Source organism: Triturus cristatus, chromosome 2_2 (assembly GCF_964204655.1).
Source record: "Triturus cristatus chromosome 2_2, aTriCri1.1, whole genome shotgun sequence".
Lineage (NCBI taxonomy): Eukaryota > Metazoa > Chordata > Amphibia > Caudata > Salamandridae > Triturus > Triturus cristatus.
The window spans coordinates 682,454,602-682,475,785 of record NC_140582.1 but is presented as its reverse complement, the minus strand read 5'-3'; the positions used below and the strand labels follow the sequence as shown (position 1 = coordinate 682,475,785).

Sequence of the window (21,184 nt, the reverse complement as noted above, 5' to 3'; positions counted from 1 at the left end):
CCATGATTGGAATAGGCTCCGAGGCGAGATTTGTCAGGTCTGTGGAAATTTTGAGCCCAAGACCCGCCGAGGCGGGGAATTGAACCCTGGTCCCGGGCCAGACCTCTGAATCAGGGTCTGCCGCTCTAACCATTGAGCCACACTTCTCCTGAGCAACTCTATTGTTTAATTTGGTCAGTGAATCTCTTAGAAATAAATCTAAATTTTCCACAAGAGTGGTTAGATTTCCAATTTCATTTAAAGTGTTCGCAATTTGAGTGCTCGGATGGGCTCAGATTTTTTGGCAAGCCCCTGGCTGTGCTGATAATTTCTCGCATTTAGTGGACTTTTTGCAGGGCTTTATAGGTGAGGCTCTGGGTTCTATAGGGGTTTTTTCCCTGCCTTAATGACACCTTTCGAATTTCCCATATCCCCGGATTTTTTGGGCGCTTTGGAGGTGGTTGTGTGTCAGAGTTCTGATCACTATCCTATATGTGTTCTGATATATTCTGATATATTCTGTAAACAACCATTCTCAGTTTGTTTACCCCTCATGCACTTTCAGATAGTAGCTTATTATTGACAGTTGGTGATGGTCCTACTATTTCCAAATTCAAGGTCTCTTCTACAGAATTGATCTGCTTTTCAATGGCCACCATTGCCCCAGGAAGATAATTAATTAGCGTGAGGCGCGGACCCTTCCCAGTCTTTGACAATTGCAATAACTGTTTTGCAGGTGCCTTTATTTTCCCCACCTTTAAAACAATGTTGTTGTTGATTTAATATCTCTGCTCGCAATGTCCCAGTGTCCAAATGCCTGGCGCACCAGCCTTGATGTATTTTTGTGCTAGGACAACACGGATTAAGCTGATTTTATAATATAAATTCAAATCAAAGGACTTACGAAACGAGCTTTTTACTTGTAACTCAGTCTTCTAATCATGCAGCTTAGGTGCTGTGTCCGCCAACAAATCGTATCACTGCATGCCCCAGATTCCCATCAGTTCTGAAAAAAACCTGGGCTGTGATGTTTGCAGATCAAGTACCTAAAGAGTAGGACCACCCAGCCTCTTCCAGGCTAATACGGGACCGTCTTGGCCTGTTTTTTTACCCGGGCCGTGCCCGGGGATGCCCTGCACGCGTCCCGTGCTGCGGGACATCTCCAAGAAATGTATAGCGCTCCTGAGCTCAGTGCTCAGTTCCAGCATGACCCTTCACCTCAGGGGTCAGGGATTAGCACTAAAGTGCCTGGTGCTTGGTGCAGTGGTCCAGGGTCAAGGGAGCTGGAGAGAAGTGCCAAGTGCAGCCGCAGGTACAATCAGTAATCTGGTTTGTGTGCGTGTGATGTAGTCATTAGCATGTACCAGGCTTGGGAGGATGCAACAACAGGTGACAAGATAGGGAATAAGTAACCCAAAGATTGACAGTGTTATCATATAGAGTTTGCTGTGGTCCAGCAAACTGCTCATGCGAGTGAAGTATTTGAAGAAAATCAAAGCTTCCCTGAGAAGTCTACACATTATTGGCCAAGAATCTGCTGGGGAGACCGTAAAGAGAGGAACATCACTACTACACAACCCAACGCTATAAATCATATGGAGTGTTGACGTTAAAGGTGGATACATCCAGGTTTTTGAAAAAGCAGCAAATAGCAGCTGCAAAATGCAAGATAATGCTGTGATTCGATGTGCTTCAAGGCAGAGATCAACCAGGTGTCAGACAGTACAAAAAGACAACTAAAACCAAAGTGAATCAGATAAAAGAAACAGTTATCTGCTTCCCAAAACTGAGTAAAGAGAGTTATCATACCAGAGTTTTGGGTGGAGTGGCCCCAGAAGCAGAGGTCTGGGCTTGTACTTACAGAGCCGTCTGTACACAAAGCAACATACCGTCAAAGATGCCAGGCGGCACCTCGGAATAACTCAAAAGGTCTCCAGAAAAGTGAAGGGCTCCAATGGAGAAAAGAGGGAGGTCAAGTTTCCACAGACTGTCCAAGTTCTCCCAAAGTCCAGCACAGCAGAGGGCTTTAGAGATGGCATTGATGAAGTGGGTCCTAGTGGACATTAGACAGTGTCAGAGAGAACTCCCCTCTCAGTGTCAGTCAATCTCATAAATGGTTACAATGCTGCTGTCTTCCTGAAACCACCACCACCATTCAATACCATCAAAAAGCAAAATATTGGTTACAGACTGTGACAAGGGCGAGCCATTGTCGGACCCCGGGGGCACCGAACCGCAGCTACCGGTACTACTCACAACCCAGAGGCGGGGCCTGAGGGAGCCAAAAGCACTGGAGGCGGGGACCGGAAGGGGAGGAGGCCAGAGCGAGGAGCAGAGCGAGAGTGAGCAGCAGAACGAGAGCGCGGAGCAGAGCGAGAGCGAGGAGCGGAGCGAGATCGAGGAGCAGAGAGCGGACGAGGAGAGGAGCGAGAACGCGGAGCAGAGCGGGAGCCAGGAACAGAGCGCGGAGAAGGGGGCGGCCCAAGGCGAGAAAGGAGGAAAGAGAGAGACGACGGCGGCAACCGAAAGAGACGCGTGGTGGTGCCCCGAGGAAGGACGCAAGGACAAAGCAGCCGGGGCTCAGAAACCGGGTCCCGGCCTCAGGCAAGTGGCGGAGAAAACAGGGAGGGCCCTTGTGGGTTGGTGGCAGGTCCAGATGTCCTACTCGGGACTATAGCCGAACCTCTAATCCCCTTCCCCCCACCAAGTAATGGGGAGACAGCACAGGGGCGGGTTGTAAACTATCTCCAGCGGGTTTCCACCCTGACTAAAAGGGCCCGGGGACGATAGTATCCTCCCCAACCCATACCCTAGCGGGATTAAGGATAACGTTGACCACGAGACTAGAAAAGGGGATCAAGGTCGGGTACTAATTGTCCTCTTCTGTTCTTCTTTTCCGAGGGGACGCCTGGCTGGACCACACCCCGCAACGACACCAGAAGACGGAAGACACTTGAAGTACCCCCAGCAACCGAAGGCCTCTCCTTCCTTACGACAACCCTCGTGGGGAAACCCTTTTCTGTACAAGAAAGACGGTTATCCATAAAGAAAATAAAAACATACGTTACAACCCCAGCACTGACTTTCGCTGTTCTGTGGGGCGGGGCGTGACAGTGGTGTCAGAAGTGGGATCGCCGATCGATCCCTCACGTCCATCTAGTCGTACTCCTTGGGAGACACGCCCCACCATGACGCAACCCATAGGCCTAAACGATATGTTGGCACAACTGGCGGAAGGACAGCGCCATTTACAATTGGTGGTAGAAGCCCAGTCAACAAAAGCAAAAAAAGACAGGGAACTGTTACAAGAAGCTTTACAAACCCAAGCGGGACTCCTGGTACAGAACCAAGCGGTCCACGACACGATGATCCAGAAGCTAACGGACACAATCGCCAGCACCAAGGTGCATCCAAACGTCCCCAGCTCCGTCTTACAAAAGTACCGAACAGGGGAAGACCCTGATTTCTTTTTCACCAATTTCGAGCGGGTGGCGAGTACAGCCCAGTGGCCCGAGGACCGATGGGGCCAGTACGTCGCCCCCCTTCTCTCCGGTGAGCTCCAAACAGCCTACCAAGCTGCTAATCCCTCCGGCGATACGCCCTATGCTGTGATTAAACAGACCATCCTGGAACGCCTCGGCTGCGACCAAGAGCAGTACCGTAGTCGATTCCGGAAGGAAAAATGGCAACCCCAAGACAATCCCCGAGCGTTCTATTATCGGTTACAGGACCTAGGGACCCGCTGGCTCCAGCCCCACACAAGCAGTAAGGAAGAAATAGTGGACAGGATTCTGTTGGAGCAATACATTGAGGGTCTCCCTCCCCTGACTCGGGCCTGGGTTAAACAACATCCCAACCTTACTGTACCACACGCAATAGAACTGGCCTGTGCACACCAACGGTCCCCCGAAGCCCGACCCTTCACCCCCCGACTCCCTACCTCTATTATCCACCGATGGAGGGCAGCCAACCCTACTCCCAGTCCGCCCAACCCACGGCCTCTTATTGATCCCAGATGTTTGCCTCGCGGGGAGGGGAGAGGAGGTAGTCAGGGGCCCCAGTGTTTTCATTGTGCAGAATGGGGCCACATCTCCCGCAACTGCCCACAAAAACCCGTCTCCGTCGAACCAATGGAAATCGGCTACACCAGAGGCAGGGTGCTGTGGGGTGGAGAGGGTGAGACGGCTTACCGGTTACACCTTAAGGTGAATCAAATCAACACCCAGGTGCTTGTGGACTCAGGGTGTCGCCATTCAGTTATAACACAGGAACGCGTGCAAGCCCACCAATGGCTAGAAGGAGAGGGAGTGGTGATCACATGTGTACATGGGGACCAGAAACGATACTCTGTGGCTAGAATAACCCTGGAATACGGAGACCGGTGCGCCAAGATCCAAGTAGGGGTCATCCCAAACCTGGTCGAGGACATGATTATAGGGACAGACTATGAGGACTTCCCTGCTCTCTTGTCCAGAGCGATCGAGGAGAGAGACGCTCAAAGATGGCTCAGTGAAGCACCATTATCGACAGCAGATCTAACACCGGGGGTCTGTCGGAATAAGAAAACGCGACGCGAAAAGAGGGAACAAAAACGGATCACAGTGCTACACGGACAAGCGGCAACCCCTTCCACCCCCTCCGCCATGGGGGAAGAACCCAGTCCCACTGGCAGCTTCAGAGCCGAACAGAGGGAGGATCCAACACTAGGGCATGCGTGGGCCCGGACCGTGGACGACACAGACGACCAGGTAGGCCCCTGTTTTATCCTATCGAAAGGGCTGCTGTATAGAAAGATTACCAAACCAGACGGGCCGCTTCGACAGCTCCTAGTACCCCTACCGTTCCGCAAGCAAGTGCACTATTTAGCCCATAATCAGGCGGGAGGGGGCCACTATGGGAAAGAGAAAACGGAGGAATACCTATTGCGCAGGTTCTACTGGCCAGGGGTCTTCTCTGACATAAGACGGTACTGTGCCGCCTGTGCCAGATGCCAGATGTCCAATCCCCCTCATGTCCCCAAAGCCCCCCTATACCCTCTTCCGGTAATCGACGTCCCCTTTTCCCGGGTGGAATGGACTTGGTCGGCCCCCTGATCACCTCAGCCCGAGGCTATCAGTACATCCTAGTGCTAGTCGATTACGCGACCCGGTACCCGGAGGCCTTTCCCCTTTCCAGCATGTCTACTGCTAGCGTCACCCAAGCTATGATAACATTCTTTAGCAGGGTAGGATTACCCAAGGAACTGCTCACCGACCAAGGGACCCCGTTCATGTCAAAATTGATGGCCCAGATCTGCTCTCTTCTAGGGGTGCGCCAGATACGCACCTCTGTTTACCACCCCCAAACAGATGGCCTGGTTGAAAGATACAACCAGACCATTAAAACCATCCTGAAGAAGACTGTAGCGGAGACGGGGCGAGACTGGGACTGACAACTACCACTCACATTGTTTGCTATCCGAACACATACCCAATCCTCCACGGGGTTTAGTCCTTTTGAGTTAGTGTTTGGGAGGAAACCCAGGACCCTGGTGGACATGGCAGCTGAAAGGTGGGAAGACGAGGAGGATGAGAATAAAACTCTGTTGGAATACGCAACCCACCTGAAAGACAGGCTCTCCTCTCTCTGGGACAGGGTGCGACACAACCTGGAAGCAGCCCAACAGAAACAGAAAACACACTATGATCGACAGACCGTTCTACGACACTTCGCAGTGGGGGACAAGGTCTTACTCCTCTTGCCCTGTTCTGACAACAAACTGTTAGCCCGCTGGCAGGGCCCCTACGTGGTGCTAGCACAAGTCACACCTGTCACGTATAGAGTAGCCGTACCCCACTCAGGGAAAAGGGGTCAAGTATACCACGTCAATCTGTTAAAAGAGTGGATCGCTGATCCTGACGACGGAACCCACACCCCTACAAACCTGCTCATCACAGACAGTAAGCCGCTAGAGATTCCCTTTCCTGGGGTGGGTGCTACACTCCCCAACAGGGACATCCCCACGGGAACCTGCTTATCCCCGGTGCAAAACCATGAGCTCCGATCTCTTCTCGCCTCCTATTCGGACGTATTCTCAGCCAAACCAGGGAGAACCCACCTCGTCCAACATGATATCCTTACCGAAGGGGCTACGCCCATCCGACAAAGACCATACAGAATCCCGGAAGCTAGGCGACATATAATAGAAAAGGAAGTGGTGGACATGCTGAACAGCGGGATCATAGTGCCTTCCCACAGCCCTTGGTGCTCCCCCATAGTGTTGGTCCCAAAACCCAACGGTACGGTCCGTTTTTGCGTGGACTATAGGCACCTTAATAGCGTCTCCCGTTTTGACTCCTATCCCATGCCTTGAGTCGACGAGATGATCGAGAGGTTAGGGACGGCTCACTACATCAGCACACTCGACCTAACCAAAGGGTACTGGCAAATCATGCTCACACCTCAGGCCCAAGAAAAAACAGCGTTTGCCACCCCCTCAGGCCTATACCAGTTCCAGGTCCTTCCCTTTGGCCTCCATGGGGCCCCTGCCACCTTTCAGCGCCTCATGGACGTTATACTGAGACCCCACCAAACATACGCTGCAGCATATCTAGACGACATAGTGATCTTTAGTACCACATGGAAGGCACACCTAGAACATCTTCAGGCGGTCTTGTCAAGCCTCCGGGAAGCTGGCTTGACAACTAACCCCGACAAATGTATGCTCGCCACCGAAAACGTCCGCTATCTTGGCTACCATATACAGAACGGACGTATTCGACCCCAGGTAGACAAAGTCAAGGCCATTTCCCTATTAGGAAGACCAACCACAAAAAAGGGCATCAGGGCATTCCTGGGATTAGTGGGCTACTATAGGAGGTTCATTCCCCACTTCGCCGAGGAGGCAGCCCCTCTTACCGACATGTTAAAGAAAGCAGGCCCCAACTCCATTACCACCTGGACCCCTACACAAACCCACAGTTTCGAACAGCTCAAAACAAGACTGTGCAACGATCCCGTGCTCATATGTCCCGACTTCACGCGCCCCTTCACGTTACAAACGGACGCATCAGACCGGGGTTTGGGGGCCGTCCTCTCACAGCTGACTCCATCAGGGGACCCCCACCCCGTGGTGTACCTCAGCCAGAAATTGGTGCCGCGGGAACTCAGGTATTCCACAATTGAGAAGGAATGCTTGGCCATACGCTGGGCGGTCCAAGCTTTACAATACTACCTCCTGGGTCGCCCTTTCACTCTCCTGACGGACCATGCTCCCCTTGTCTGGCTGGCACGACACAAAGACACAAACCCTCGCATCCTTCGATGGTTCCTAGCCTTACAGCCTTTCTCTTTCCAGGTAGCCCATCGACCCGGCGCCCTGCAGACCAACGTGGACTACCTCTCCCGCAGTCCGATGTCTGCATGGCCCGAACGGCCATGCCTAGTGGGGAAGCACTGTGACAAGGGCGAGCCATTGTCGGACCCCGGGGGCACCGAACCGCAGCTACCGGTACTACTCACAACCCAGAGGCGGGGCCTGAGGGAGCCAAAAGCACTGGAGGCGGGGACCAGAAGGGGAGGAGGCCAGAGCGAGGAGCAGAGCGAGAGTGAGGAGCAGAGCGAGAGCGCGGAGCAGAGCGAGAGCGAGGAGCGGAGCGAGATCGAGGAGCAGAGAGCGGACAAGGAGAGGAGCGAGAACGCGGAGCAGAGTGGGAGCCAGGAACAGAGCGCGGAGAAGGGGGCGGCCCAAGGCGATAAAGGAGGAAAGAGAGAGACGACGGCGGCAACCGAAAGAGACGCGTGGTGGTGCCCCGAAGAAGGACGCAAGGACGAAGCAGCCGGGGCCCAGAAACCGGGTCCCGGCCTCAGGCAAGTGGCGGAGAAAACAGGGAGGGCCCTTGTGGGTTGGTGGCAGGTCCAGATGCCCTACTCGGGACTATAGCCGAACCTCTAATCCCCTTCCCCCCACCAAGTAACGGGGAGACAGCACAGGGGCGGGTTGTAAACTATCTCCAGCGGGTTTCCACCCTGACTAAAAGGGCCCGGGACGATAGTATCCTCCCCAACCCATACCCTAGCGGGATTAAGGATAACGTTGACCACGAGACTAGAAAAGGGGATCAAGGTCGGGTACTAATTGTCCTCTTCTGTTCTTCTTTTCCGAGGGGACGCCTGGCTGGACCACACCCCGCAACGACACCAGAAGACGGAAGACGCTTGAAGAACCCCCAGCAACCGAAGGCCTCTCCTTCCTTACGACAACCCTCGTGGGGAAACCCTTTTCTGTTCAAGAAAGACGGTTATCCATAAAGAAAATAAAAACATAAGTTACAACCCCAGCACTGACATTCGCTGTTCTGTGGGGCGGGGCGTGACACAGACACTGATAACAAGATTATCAAATACCTTAAGAGTCTTGCTGGTTAAGGTTTGAAAGAAGTCATAAAGAAAATGATGCGAACATATTAAATTACATACTGTCAAATCAAAGAAGCCTTGAATCTCAAGCTCAATTCAATGCCAAATGTAGATTACAAAAGACACATTTTCAGTCAAGAATGACAGAAAGTTGGTGAAACAATCAAAAATTTGTTGAGAGACTGGATACGCTCATCAAACAATGTAAGTTCAATTAATTTACTGATGAGGAAGCTATACGTCTCAGAGTTATTGACAGATGCCTGTCAGATTTATTCAGAAGACAAATGCTGAGAAAAATTCTTAGTCTGTAGCGAGTTCTCATGGCTGCCAGAGCTGAAGAGTGTGCCAATAAACAAGCTACTGACATAGAGGCCAGAGGTGCTGAGAGTGAGTCAGTCATGATCATGTGAAGTAAGTAAAAGCACAAGGACACAAAATTATGTCTCCACTGAAAAAGAAGTTGGACATTGTGTGGATTTTTGTTTCCATGGAAAGGTGAATGTCCCCGCATTAGACAGATTCTCAAAAGCTGTGGGAAGGAAGAAAATGTTGTAATGGTTTGCAAAGTGAAGGAAAAAGTAAGTGCTCAGAGTCTGAAGATAAAATGGCTGCCTGAATGCTCCAGAGGCGACGTTCAATGTACGTCTACAAAAGGACAAGCAACAACACCAGTTCAGGCAAATGAAGTTGATCATCATCTAAATCATTGTCAAACAGTTATTGAGTATCAATGTCAAGTGAACGTGAAAGTGAAGAAGATGGTTGTGCAATGTCAATGTTTACCTCAGAAAAATGTGCGCATGTTGGACTGGCCACTTGTGAATAAAATGCAAGTCAGTGAAAAGTGAACATAAAAAAACACCAAAGCCATTTAGACATTGTGAGAAGATCACACTAAAAGTATATTGTTGCTTAATTCCTTTTATTAGCGACAGTGGTTCATTGATAAACATTATGCCTGGAGAAACACAACAAACTATCTCCATTGCCACGACTTACGCCATTGGAAACCAGTGTTTACATGGACTGCATTAACACCATTAAAAAGTCACGGTTCGCTAAAGCAATGATAAAAAACAAGAAAACAAAAGTACAATCGCCCATTCATGCACTTCAAGGTATGTCGTCAAGTGCCTGTTCATTCATCTTCAGCACAGCTACTAATATTGGACTGATATCAATGAACTATAACCTGAATCCTCATCATGAAATAGTTTGTTGTTTTATGGGCACGGAAAACTCAAGATTATGAAAGTCCAATTACATGTTATGTGGACGTCCATCCTGTTGCTCAAAGACATATACACAAACTGCATTTCATTTACGGGAAGCTGTTGAAAAACAACTTGAATCCATACTCAAACTTGATACAATGGAGTGTTCCACTGGTCCCACACCATGGGTTTCTCCCATAGTGGTAGTACCCAAAAAGGCCAGTGAAGGAGCTGTACATATGTGAGTTGATATGCTCAAGCAAACAAGGCAATGGAACAACAATGACATCCAGGTACGCACATTGCCAATATGATAACACAATTGATGGGAAACAACCCTTACAATGAAGTTAAAAACACGTATGCCTTTACCAAGCAGACATTACCATGGATGTGACACTACCACTTATGCCATTACCAGTCTTTCCAACGAATATGTCCTTACCACGCATTCAATTACAACAAATTTCACGGTAAAGCCATGAATGGTAAAGGCAAAATATTTTTAAAAGTTCTAAGAGTAAGTACATGTAAGTATTAAATGTTTTAAGTATAAACGTTATTTTTTATTATGTATTTCAGGGGAAATATGTTTTTAGGGATTAGGGTGGGTACCCGTATATGGGTTTTTAGTTTGTAAGGGAATTTTTAGGGTTTAGGGTGGGTATGAGTTTTTGGATGGCATGGGATTTGTTGGGACTTTGGGGTAGATTCCATAGGAAAAGCATATATTGACTTGTCTATAACTTTGACGTCGTTTGACCAACCTTCATGAATTTTCCCCCAAAAAGTGTCAAAGAAGGTTCTGTGTGTCATTGAATGTTTGGGGGTTATCCATACAGTGGGGTGCAAGAAAAAGGGGCAAAAAATACAGGTGCATTTGTAATGTTAATTCTCATAGGAACGCATTGTGGAACCTACAGCCTGACCCGCTGGACGGAATTACACAAAATTTGGCAGAAAGGTAGATGCTGTTATGCAGATTATGCTTTTTGTTATTTGGTGCAAATTGGTTCAGTAGTTTTGAGAAAATTAAAGAAGCCTTTGTAAAAAAAAGACGAGCTTGTGCAGGGAAATGAGCAGCTCTGATTGCCTGCCAACGTTTGTCATACACCCAGTAAGATTTTGCAACCTAGGCTTGGGGAGCATGATTACATGCCACAGATGTTATTGCATGCAATATAAACGTCACAAATGATATAATCCAAAATACATATGACACCAATGTGACAATGAATGATTAGCATTCCCGGAACATTATGTCTGCATGGCTTCACTACTGAAAATTTCTGCATCATTTGCATGTTGGTTTATGTTTGATTTTATGTTTTTATCATGTATGGCAGATTTAATGCTGCTAGATCCTAATCTTTGGCACACATATGAGTCCACGACAAGGGAAACTTATCTGGTATATCAGGGCATCTATTCCAGAGAGAGAGATGAAAAAGTGAATTTATCTTATGGTTCTATTCTTCATGCGCTCTTCCTTGTCCTTCTTTTTTTTTTCAGGTAAGACAACACCCACTGTAAGGTGACCATGTTATATAATTTTAAGGGGGTAAGCTATATAGCCCAGATTTTGGTTTTGAGGAAGCACCGAGGATCATCCTGACCATTAGGCGTGAAACATGTCGACCTGCTTTTTTACTTTTTGAGCTACTTGGGCACATCATTTTACCTTACCTCGCAGACCCCCCTGCCCAGGGGACCACTGCCTACTTATATTTGGGTTGGTGAGCCTTATGGACCACCAGGGCCCAGGGGACTACCACCTTCCTTGGGCAAAACTCTAAATTGGGAAGGGGGCTGTGTGGCCCCTCCTCCCTGGCCGGTCTCTGCCCTAGGTTCGCCACCTTCCTGGGGTAGGCCCTAAAAGAAGAAAGAAGAAGGGGGACCACATAGCGCCCCTCCTAGAGCCCTTGATGACACTGGTGACTGCCACCCCTCAGGACTGCATCCAGCAATGTCGCAAGGTTCCCACCCTTGGGACATTGCAGTTTGCTATGGCTTGGCGGGAGCACCATTACCACCAAGTCATAGCACACACCACTTTCAGCAAGCGAGAGCAGAAAATGCTCTTGCTTGATGAAAGCGGAGCATGTCTCTTTTCCTGCCTGCTGCCAAGTGAGCAGGGAAACAGACACATTGATTTGAGATCTGGGAGCTGTATGTAAGCAGCTCCCTGGGTCGCAAAGTAATACCAGCGCCTGCAGGAGGCAGGGAGACGGCAGGGCCCGTGGGGGCCTTCAGGCACCCTGTGGTCCCAAACTAAGTGGGCAGGCTCCAGGGGATGGGGTTCCTGCAGCCGATATTGGCTCGTGGAGGGGAGCCACGTGGGCCCTCTACCCATTTTTATAAAATATATAAACGCCTTGCCCCAGGGGAGCAGCCCCTCTCCCTTTAAAGAAAACACAAAGAAAGGAAAGACTGAGTCCCGAGGGATGGGGGCACAGGTCTGAAAATGGCCTATGGATGGGGGGACACGCAGCTACCCTGCATTAATTTTAAAAAAAGAATATAATTTAAAAAAGGAAATAGCTGCCCCCCCCCCCCCCCCGGGGATGGGGTCCCCAGGGTCGAAATCAGCCTGGGGAGGGGGGCGTCGGCCCCCTCCCTTTAAAGAAAATATTAAAAAAAGAAAAGGCCAGGCCCCGGGGCATTGGGTCTCCAGGGCCGGAAATTGCCCAGGGAACGAGGGCCACGTGGCATTTTCCTTGATTAAAAAAAAGAATATAATAAAGAAAAGAAAGGCTGTACCCCCGGGGAAGGGGACTCCGGGTCCGAAATCAGCACAGCCCCCCTTTGTTAATTATTTTTTTTAAAGGGTAAGGCCCTGGGGGTTGTGGTCCCCAGGGTGCAAAATTGTGCAAGGAAAGGGGGGTAATGCTCCCACCCTTCCTAAAACATTTTTTTAAAAACCAGCAACTCACCTGAGGCTCCACTCTCTTCCTCCACCATTCTGCTAACATGCCTTCTGGTGTGCTGCTGGTTGGGGGATTAAGTCCCCTTGGCTGCTGATAGTACTTGGGGGCCAACAAGACCTCCTGTTACCTCCATTAAGCCCCACACAGTGGAATTGCTGAGAGGTGGTCACAGGCATACTCCCTTTCTCTACCACTCTGCAAACGTGCCTCTCGGTGCACTGCTTATGGGGGGAATGATATCATCTTGCCTCCTGAGGGCCTCAGGACTAAAGTGGACTTCTTTCCCCAAGAAGCAGTGCACCAGGAGGCATGTTTGCAGAGTGCTAGAGAAAGGGGGCTTGGCCTCTGATGCCCTCTCAGCAATCCAGCTGTGTGGGTCTTCCTCAGGGCCGGACTGGGAACCAAAACCAGCCCTAGCAAAGTGCTCGGCCGCCCCCCCCGGGGAGTTAGGGGTGCCACAGAGCTCTTTGCCAGGGCCGGTTTTCAGTCGATTTTGTTACAGGGCCGATTTTGCAGCTATGCTGCAAAAACGTCCCTCTAACAAAAAAGGCCCCCATGGGCCCAAAACCGGCCCCCAACTGTGCGGCCCACCGGGGGATTGCCCGGTGCCCTCTACGGCCAGCCCAGCCCTGGTCTTCCTGTAGATAACAGGAGGGCTAATTGGCCCCCAATGACCCTAAAGTACCAAGGGGACTTCATTCCCCAAATAGTAGTGCACCAGTAAGTAAGTAAGTTTATTGTGCATGATTAATTAAAACCTTTGCAATGATGAAACAATGTTAAAATTCAATTAAACAACTTCTTAAAATTACACTGTTCAATTGTATTCATCAAAAGGTGTTAAAGTGCAAATGCATCAAGGTCAGACAAACAATTTGTAATTGTTCTTAATCTAGCGGATTGCAAAGTGCTTGGATTTCCAGAATGGTAAACAGTTTGTAGTTGTCCTGGTATGGGTGGCAGCTTTACAAAATCAGGATAAATTTCAAAGTCCTTCTTTAAACATTGCATTACATTAGACAATTCGCTTCCGAGTTCGTCGCTTGTTCGTAAGGTCGTATGCCTCATAGTCCAGTAAGCTAGGGAAAGTTACTTAGGTTGAACTAATCTTTAAAGTGCTTGTGCTTCTCTGACTAAAACCTAGTAGTGGGCAACCTAAACCTCACTCTTGAACTTTGTTTGCAATTGTACAGGTCAGGTGAAAGAGATGTTGACGTTTTTTGGGTGTCTTTCCCAAGGTGAAGCTAATTCTGGCGTTTATGGACTAAAAGCAAGCTGTTCACTTCCGCATTATACCGTTATTACTTTAGCGCCAAAGGTCCACAGGTGTGGCTTTGGATTTTAAGCTGCCATCGGTCCACGCACAGAATGCTCTTGTGCCTTTTTACTACTATTTTGAAAAAACTTTGTAAGACGGCAGTTTAGTTGTGTCTCGACTTGGTTGAAACACAGTTTTACTTCCTGCTTGCAGGTTCGAATACCGTGCTGCTTAAAAAATGGGCGTAATAGGCTTTGCCTAATATCCTTTATGTTGGGACAAATGCAGACTACATGAACAATGTCCTTCTTGCCAGCTCCACATAGACGGCAGAACCGTGAGCTGTCTTTCCTTTCCCAGGGTGACTCTGGTTTTAAGATAAGATTGTGGTTGTAGTATTCCATAGTCATTAGGCGTTATCCAGCCTTGTGCCCTTTTGGCAAGTGCCTCCTTATCCTCAATGGCGGATATAATTTTTGTTGATTTTTTCACGATTTTTTTAAAAGACGAAAGGTCGGTAGGGGTATCCCAAAGGTCTGACAGTCCCAACAATTTGAGGGAATCAAACAAGTAGTCCCTGGCAGAAGATTTTCTATGATGAAGTAGCTCCTCCCAGAGATTGGAGTTTAAGGATCCAACCTCTGTGCTACAAATCTTATGCCAGCTGATTACGTATTCACCCCTTCTTTCCAGCATTTGTTTTTTTAGGCTGAATTCCAGCTGTATTTGTGCTGGTGAGGCATATTTTGGCAGGTGAAAGATTGATATATCGGAGTTGGCTATCACTGTATCCAGGACTACAGTGTCGTTCCCATGAAGGGATTCACTCCCGTATGTAAGAGACAGCTGCAGTTTTGCACGCAGTACCTGTAGTAAGGGGACAAGTGTTAAGTTGGGCAGTTTGTTCTTTGTTGACTTTATCGCCAGATACGTCGCAGTTCCCTTCCCCGGCAGGGACTCCAGTTGAGGTTTGAACGTGTTTTTGTGGTCCATAAGTATTCCCAAATATCTATAGCTGGTTACCAAGTCCAGCTTTTGTCCATTTAGATGCCAGTTCATCTTTTTCTTTTTTGAGTAATTTACTGCCATGATCTTAGTTTTTTTAAAGTTTATTTGCAGGGAGTTCCTTTCTGAGAAGGTATAGGCTACATTTAAAAGATGTTCAAGGCCAATGGAGGTCCTCCTTATCAATACCAGATCATCCGCGTACAGCAAATTTGACAGCTGTATATTCCCCAGTTTTGGTGCGTGAGAGGGACATTTATAGAGTTCTCCTTGCAGGTCTGAAAGGAAGAGGTTGAATAATAATGGAGCTAAAATGCATCCTTGTTTTAAACCCTTTTGTAGTCAGAATTTGTGTGGAAAGGTGCGTTCCAGATCCTAGTTTGAAATTAATCCAGGTGTTTGTGTTCAGTAGTTTAAGCTGGTCCAAAAGCAGTTTGGGTATTCCCCAATTTTCCAGTTTCTGCCAGAGCTTGAGGCGATCCACGTAATCGAAGGCGGCAGTGTAATCCATGAAACAAAGGAACAGAGGGGATTTGGACTCTTTTGCTGCATCCATTAATAAGGTTAGTGCCATGATGTTTGTTGGCCCCGGCAGAACCCTGTTTGGTTAATTGGGATAATAGAGTTTTCGGATGCCCAAGATGTTTCATCCAGTATGGTTCCTGCAAAATACTTTGCCTCCACATCAATGAGGCCGACAAGCCGGTAGTTATGTCGCCCTGTTTGAAAATTGGGCTGATTATTGATCCTAGCCAGGACTCTGGCATTAGTGCAGTATCCTTTATGTCTTTAAAGACCGTTGTCAGTGCTGCACTCCAGAATTCTGCCTCGGCTTTGTGCAGCATTGGTGGGATGCCGTTTGGACTGGAAGCACCTGTGGGTCTGCCCCTGGCTATTTGTCTCTTGATGTAAGTTGATGTAGGGCCGTAATGTTCTGGTTTGGTAAGCGGAGGAGAATTCGAGCCTTGCGCCTGTTCGCCCACTCATGAGGGTTTTGCAGCTCCATGTAGATCATGCGGCGTAGCTGTTGTATAGCTGTTTACCATTTTTTCACTGTTAGTGTCTCTGCTGCACTCCATCGTATTCCCTGTTTCCTTAACGATCTTGTCTTTATCAGCAGGTGTGCTATTAAAATCAGCAAAAAGGTATCCTCCCCAATCTTCCTCCGTTATGTTGGAGTTTATTCCGGGATGATTTGGATTCTTGATTCTCTTGATTATTTGCCAGAACCTGGCCCTATTTTTTTGTTTAACTTCATGAAGCAGCTTGGCCCATAGTTCTTCATTTTTTTATTTTTAATTTTCCCATTTCGTCCTCTTCATCTGTACCTTTGCTTTCCAGAGAGCGATTTGCAAATCCTGACTGAATGGAATTTTGCGTATCTGTCTCAATGTTTGATTTATGGTATGTTTTAGTTTTTTTGATTCCGGACTGGCTGGTGAGCTCCCCCTTGTTGGCTCGGCCTTGTCGTTGTACCTTTCAATAGTTTCTCTCCAACAGTCACTGTGAGAGCTTTGCCATGCTTCAACTGGTTTTGTTGTAAGACCTGCTCCTTGGGTATATAGAGTTTTGGCCACAAGAGATACTGCGTTGATGTTGCTTGGGTTATACCACAACTGCTTAAGGTCTGAGGCCCCCTTCGATGTTAACCCCTGAATATGGCTCGATCTTGAGGACTGTATTAGCTTTTATTGTCATTTCTTGAGGCAGGTGGTCGCTGTGTTCCTTAGTACCTATCCTGAAGGTTATGACTTTGCCAAGCATATTTAAAGATGTAAATGTAAAGTCTAAGTGGGAGGATTGTTTTGTTGAGTGAAACCAAGCAACTGGTAGATTGTCCCCCTGAAAGCGCCCATTCAAGGCTCTTAGGTTGATGTGTTTGAGTAGCCGTAACAGATATTTTGAGCATCTTGTAGATCTTTTGATTTTTGGAGAGCCCTGATTTGGTACATCCCAGGCAGCGCTATGGTCTTGGTCAAGGGCTTCGTCTATCCTGGAGCCAATACGTTGCATGTTAAAATTGCCTGCCAGGCTAATGTCCTCCTCATCCATTATCCTTTTTGTTGCTTCTATTAGTACCTTGGCTGCTTTCAGTCTTTGTTCGGGGTTGACATGGAAGTTAAGTTATTATTACTTCTTGGCGTACATTATTAAGCTCAAGTGTTTGTTGTGAAAACCACATCCTGCAGTTGATATTATGCTCCCTCCTAATGATTGAGTAAGCTGATTGAAATACATCTTCATTTGTAATGCCCAATGCTTGTTATAATATGCTTCTTTGTAGCGCCCAAAGCTTGTTACAATATGCATCCGATTGTTGTGACCAATGCTTGTTGAATCCCATACTCTCTGACTCGGCTGATATCCAGACCAGGTGCTGTTTGGTTCATTGGAACGTGAATGTAGATTAACACGTTTTCGAGCACCTTTTGCAACACAATTCTACGCGTGACTAAATGCATGACTGGAAGCCTAATTAAACCCCGCCCGTCATTTCCCACTCCTACCTGTCTCCGTGTTCAAGACCCCTTTCCAGACTTCAATAGAGCTCCATGTTCAAGACCCCTTCCAGACTTCAACAGAGACATCCGGCTGGCTCCTCCGCTCGCCCGGGTTTCTTCTGTTGATTTCGGTTACCTTTCCTCAGCACGAAACATCCGGCTGGATTTCCTGCTTCCTGTTCCTAAAAAAGAAAGAAAGACAACACATCAACAAAAAGTGTCACCTAGCAACCTGGCAACATCGCGGTAACATTTAATTCGGTTTTCAAGATACTACCGGTAAGATAAACCCCTTCTAAGGTCTAGTAGTCTTTTCACCAAGACTCGGTAGCGTCTTTCAGGGACGTTTAATTTAAACGCTTGAGACTGCAAAGACGCTTGCTCAAAAGTTTGTGTGAATTTCATGGACGTTAATTAAGTGCTCTTGCGCATGTGAAAAGACATGTGTTGAGTATAGTAATTCTTGTAAAAGAAATAACTAAAACCATTATTGGTATGAATATTTTTCTTTTCTTTATTTGTTGAAGCTTCATAACCCCGAAAGGACTACTGAACTATCTGAATAGTGTGAAAAGGGCTGATCAAAAGTCAACCATTCTTGTTACAGAAGATTCAAGGACACGTTAAAGGCTGCATTAAGCCAAAAATTGTTGTGCTCTTTATATGTAATTTATTTATTTTTCAGACCCCCCATTATAGACAGAGGCTGGTGTATAAAATGGGATGGAGTTTCTTTTACAAAGAATATTCACGAAACATAGAATATCTAGCCATGGTATTTAAGTGATGTTGTTTATGTCTTTTCAGAAGGTCAGGTCAAGAAACAATGTGGAAAAAACTCGTAACATAGATTAACGGAATATTGCTGTTAAGCCACCAGGGTATGTTAATGTGTAAATTATATTAATGTAATAGTGTAATGGTTACAGTTGAGAGAATCAATAAGAGACACAATTGTATTCTATTGTATTGACTCTTTCAGGATAGTCTTCCACAACATTGACCAAGACAAGCACCGCCGGTCTCAGACTAGTCCCCTGTTCCTCGAGAGGCATACTCCCGGGCCACTTCCGTAAACAACATCCAGTTGGCAGTGTTTTGTCTCTCTCTCTTTCTCTTCCATTCCCCCCTTCCCTTGGGAATCAGTTGGTAATAGTAAGTGCATAACTGCCTTGCTCTTTCTGGCTGGTTTCCGGGGGAGTTGGGGATGGCGGCATCAAGAAAGGAACAAACCGGTGTCCAGGTGGGTGCCTTTGTGACAGTGTTATCTTGACCCGCTTGTATGAAGCTTGGGGATACTATTTGTGCCTCTATTGGTGATGCGAATATCATTAAGCCCCCTGATCGACGGCCAAAGCTGGAGCCCTTTATTGCTGGGAGGCAATGGGAGGTGTAGCCCTGAAGCTCAAAGGCTTTATCCTCCCAGGTCTCTTGAAGCAGTACCAGGTCAAATGATTTTAAGTATTGCAGAAGCTCCGAGTCCTCTCTTTTGCTGGCTAGACCGTTGTTGTTCCAAATACATATACTGGTTTCCCTGGTCTCAACCGGTGCTGGTCGCGGGCTGCTCCCCCCTCTGTCAGATTGTTTGATCCATCATGATTGCAAGCTGTATTTGTCTACAGTTTTACGATGCAGCCGATGAAGCGCGACATGATTTCGCCTAGATTCACGGCAGATACCTTTATGTCTGAGGCTTATGCTCCGGGGAAGATTCTCCTAGCTCCTTTTAATACTGAGGTGGTATTTTTACATGGAGCAATCATGCTGGAGGGTAGAAAAGGTATTGGATAGGGAGGTTTTTGATCGACCTCTAGTTTTATCCCTCATTGCTTGAAGGTGTTATCGTCTATCATGATTTTAGTTGCTTCTGGGCATTGCGGTATGTTGGTTGGTTAAAACTCTACTGAGAGGAGATCAGCGGAACTAATGCTGTCAAAGCTTGTGTTAGAATGTAGAAGCCGCAGTATATTCCCTCTATTCAGTATATCTCCTCTGCCCCGAGATGCGAATTCGGGGGTGAATATAATGGTGGTCCTGCCTTCCCCGTATTGCACCTCCATTTATGGAGGGCCTCTCATTTTCGGATGGACTGGGTTGAGTGAGGTAACTTGTGGTGACCCCTAGATTGACGCTTGCTTGCAGTTTGCTGTCAGTCGCATTGCGACCTTGTATTCCCTGAACCCCGAGTTGTATTTGTGATCCCTCCTGCTAGCTGTTGCAATGACTCTGTGTTGTTAATCTGAATATCATTGCCGGGCCTTAAGCTTGAGTATTGTTCAGTTTTAATGGTCTTTCTTGAATCTGGTTTTGATGGAAATAGGTCTTTTCTTACTTCAGATAACACCTGCTTTTTGTCACTAGTTGAAGCATTCTGTTTTGAGTCTCTTGTAGGTAGACCAAAGTTTGTTCGCGAGACGTCGTTGGATCCCGCGAAGGAGTCTTCATGGTTGTCGACTGGGGAAGAAATGTAAGCCTGGCTGGTGTTCTCAGTGGCTGGCCTGTGGGCGGTTACGGTTAGATGTGGCTTAAACTTTATATGTAATCATTCGCCTGCTAAGTTCCTGTTTCTTCCCTTCCTTTTTTGCTTACTGCGAGCTTTCCACGGTGTCTGGGCTTTGATTACTGTGCACTCTGCCATTGTTGCTATTATTGTGCAGGCTGCTGGCAGGTGATTTCTGGTTTTAATTACTGCACTCCATAATGGTGCCCGCTGTTAGGGGGTTGCTAGTTTGTGCCCTCTCTGTTTTAGGGCACCCTAGTGCCGTTTTTGATGCTCTTGGTGATACGCTACACTGATGGGGGTCCGGCAAGACAGTTGTTTTTAAGTCTGATATCAAGTCCCCTATCATAGATGGTAACGTTTGTAACGTGTCTACAATTGGTGCACAGGGGCATACCAGTGGCGGTATTTGAAATGTTTGAGCTGCTTCCTATCCTCGCTTTATGAGGCCATTGAGCTCTGATATCTTCCAGTCAATCCCTGAGATGGAATCAGCCATTGTTTGGAGGACCGTGAGCTACAGGTCCAGTTTGTGGGATTGATATTGTAATGATGCGGCTGAACTTTGCAGGGTACTTAGAATTGTTATCCAGATGGATTCCGGGATTAAGCTTCCAGTGTTATTGCATTTCTCCAACCGCAGGATGTTGGTTGCTTCTTCAGGTAAAGGATGCAGGACAGGTTTTAGATTGTAAGAGGCGACAAGTTCCTCCCATTCCTTTGTAGCTATGAAAGTCAAATCAGTATACGTCAAGTGGGAATTGTCGTAAGGTAGCAGTGTACGACCCACTGGAGGTGTGTTTACTATTGGGTTGTTATATGCTGCTAAGTCATCCCAGGCGCCTGCTTTATTTGTTTGCTTTTGAATGGGAGAACTGTTTTTTGGCTGAGGAGGTAAGTCTTGTGCTTTTTGGTCCTGTTGATCGTGTCCCAAGGTGGAAGCTGATGGAGCTATGAGGTCCCTAAGATCCGTCCAGTCACCGGTGTCTTTTTGACTTGAGTTTTTCACGGCACATTTGACTAAGTGGCTATGTGTATCCTGTTGGGGGGGTCCGCCCACCTTCAGACAGCCCTGCAAGCTGTTTTTTGCACTACAGGGCGTTGCAAGGCGAGCCGGGCGGACCCTTTTAGGCTGTCATCCTCACCGTTTGTTAGGATGCCTATGCCCCCCTGTTGCCTTTGCCGTTGCTTTCCCTGGGAAGTTGATGAGAGCGGTTCCTTACACATGGTTAAGGCTCAGCAGGGCTTGTGTTAGTTGAAGTGCTATGATCGATTTTGCTTGGTTGAAGTGGTGTTTGCAGCCCCTTTATATTCTCGGTGTTAAAGTAGATAGCCTCTGGATCTTGACCCCTTGGTGGTACTGATAATGGCAGTGGAGATGGAAGTGGTAGTATACAGTC

General features: G+C 47.7%; 1 protein-coding gene across 1 annotated transcript; it reads left to right on the top strand.

The window, feature by feature from the left end:
• Positions 1-3,167: 3,167 nt before the first annotated feature.
• Positions 3,168-5,072, top strand: LOC146862647 (uncharacterized). The gene has a single exon (XM_085643104.1). It carries the CDS (start codon positions 3,168-3,170, stop codon positions 5,070-5,072), a length of 1,905 nt encoding a protein of 634 aa, XP_085499230.1.
• Positions 5,073-21,184: the final 16,112 nt, after the last annotated feature.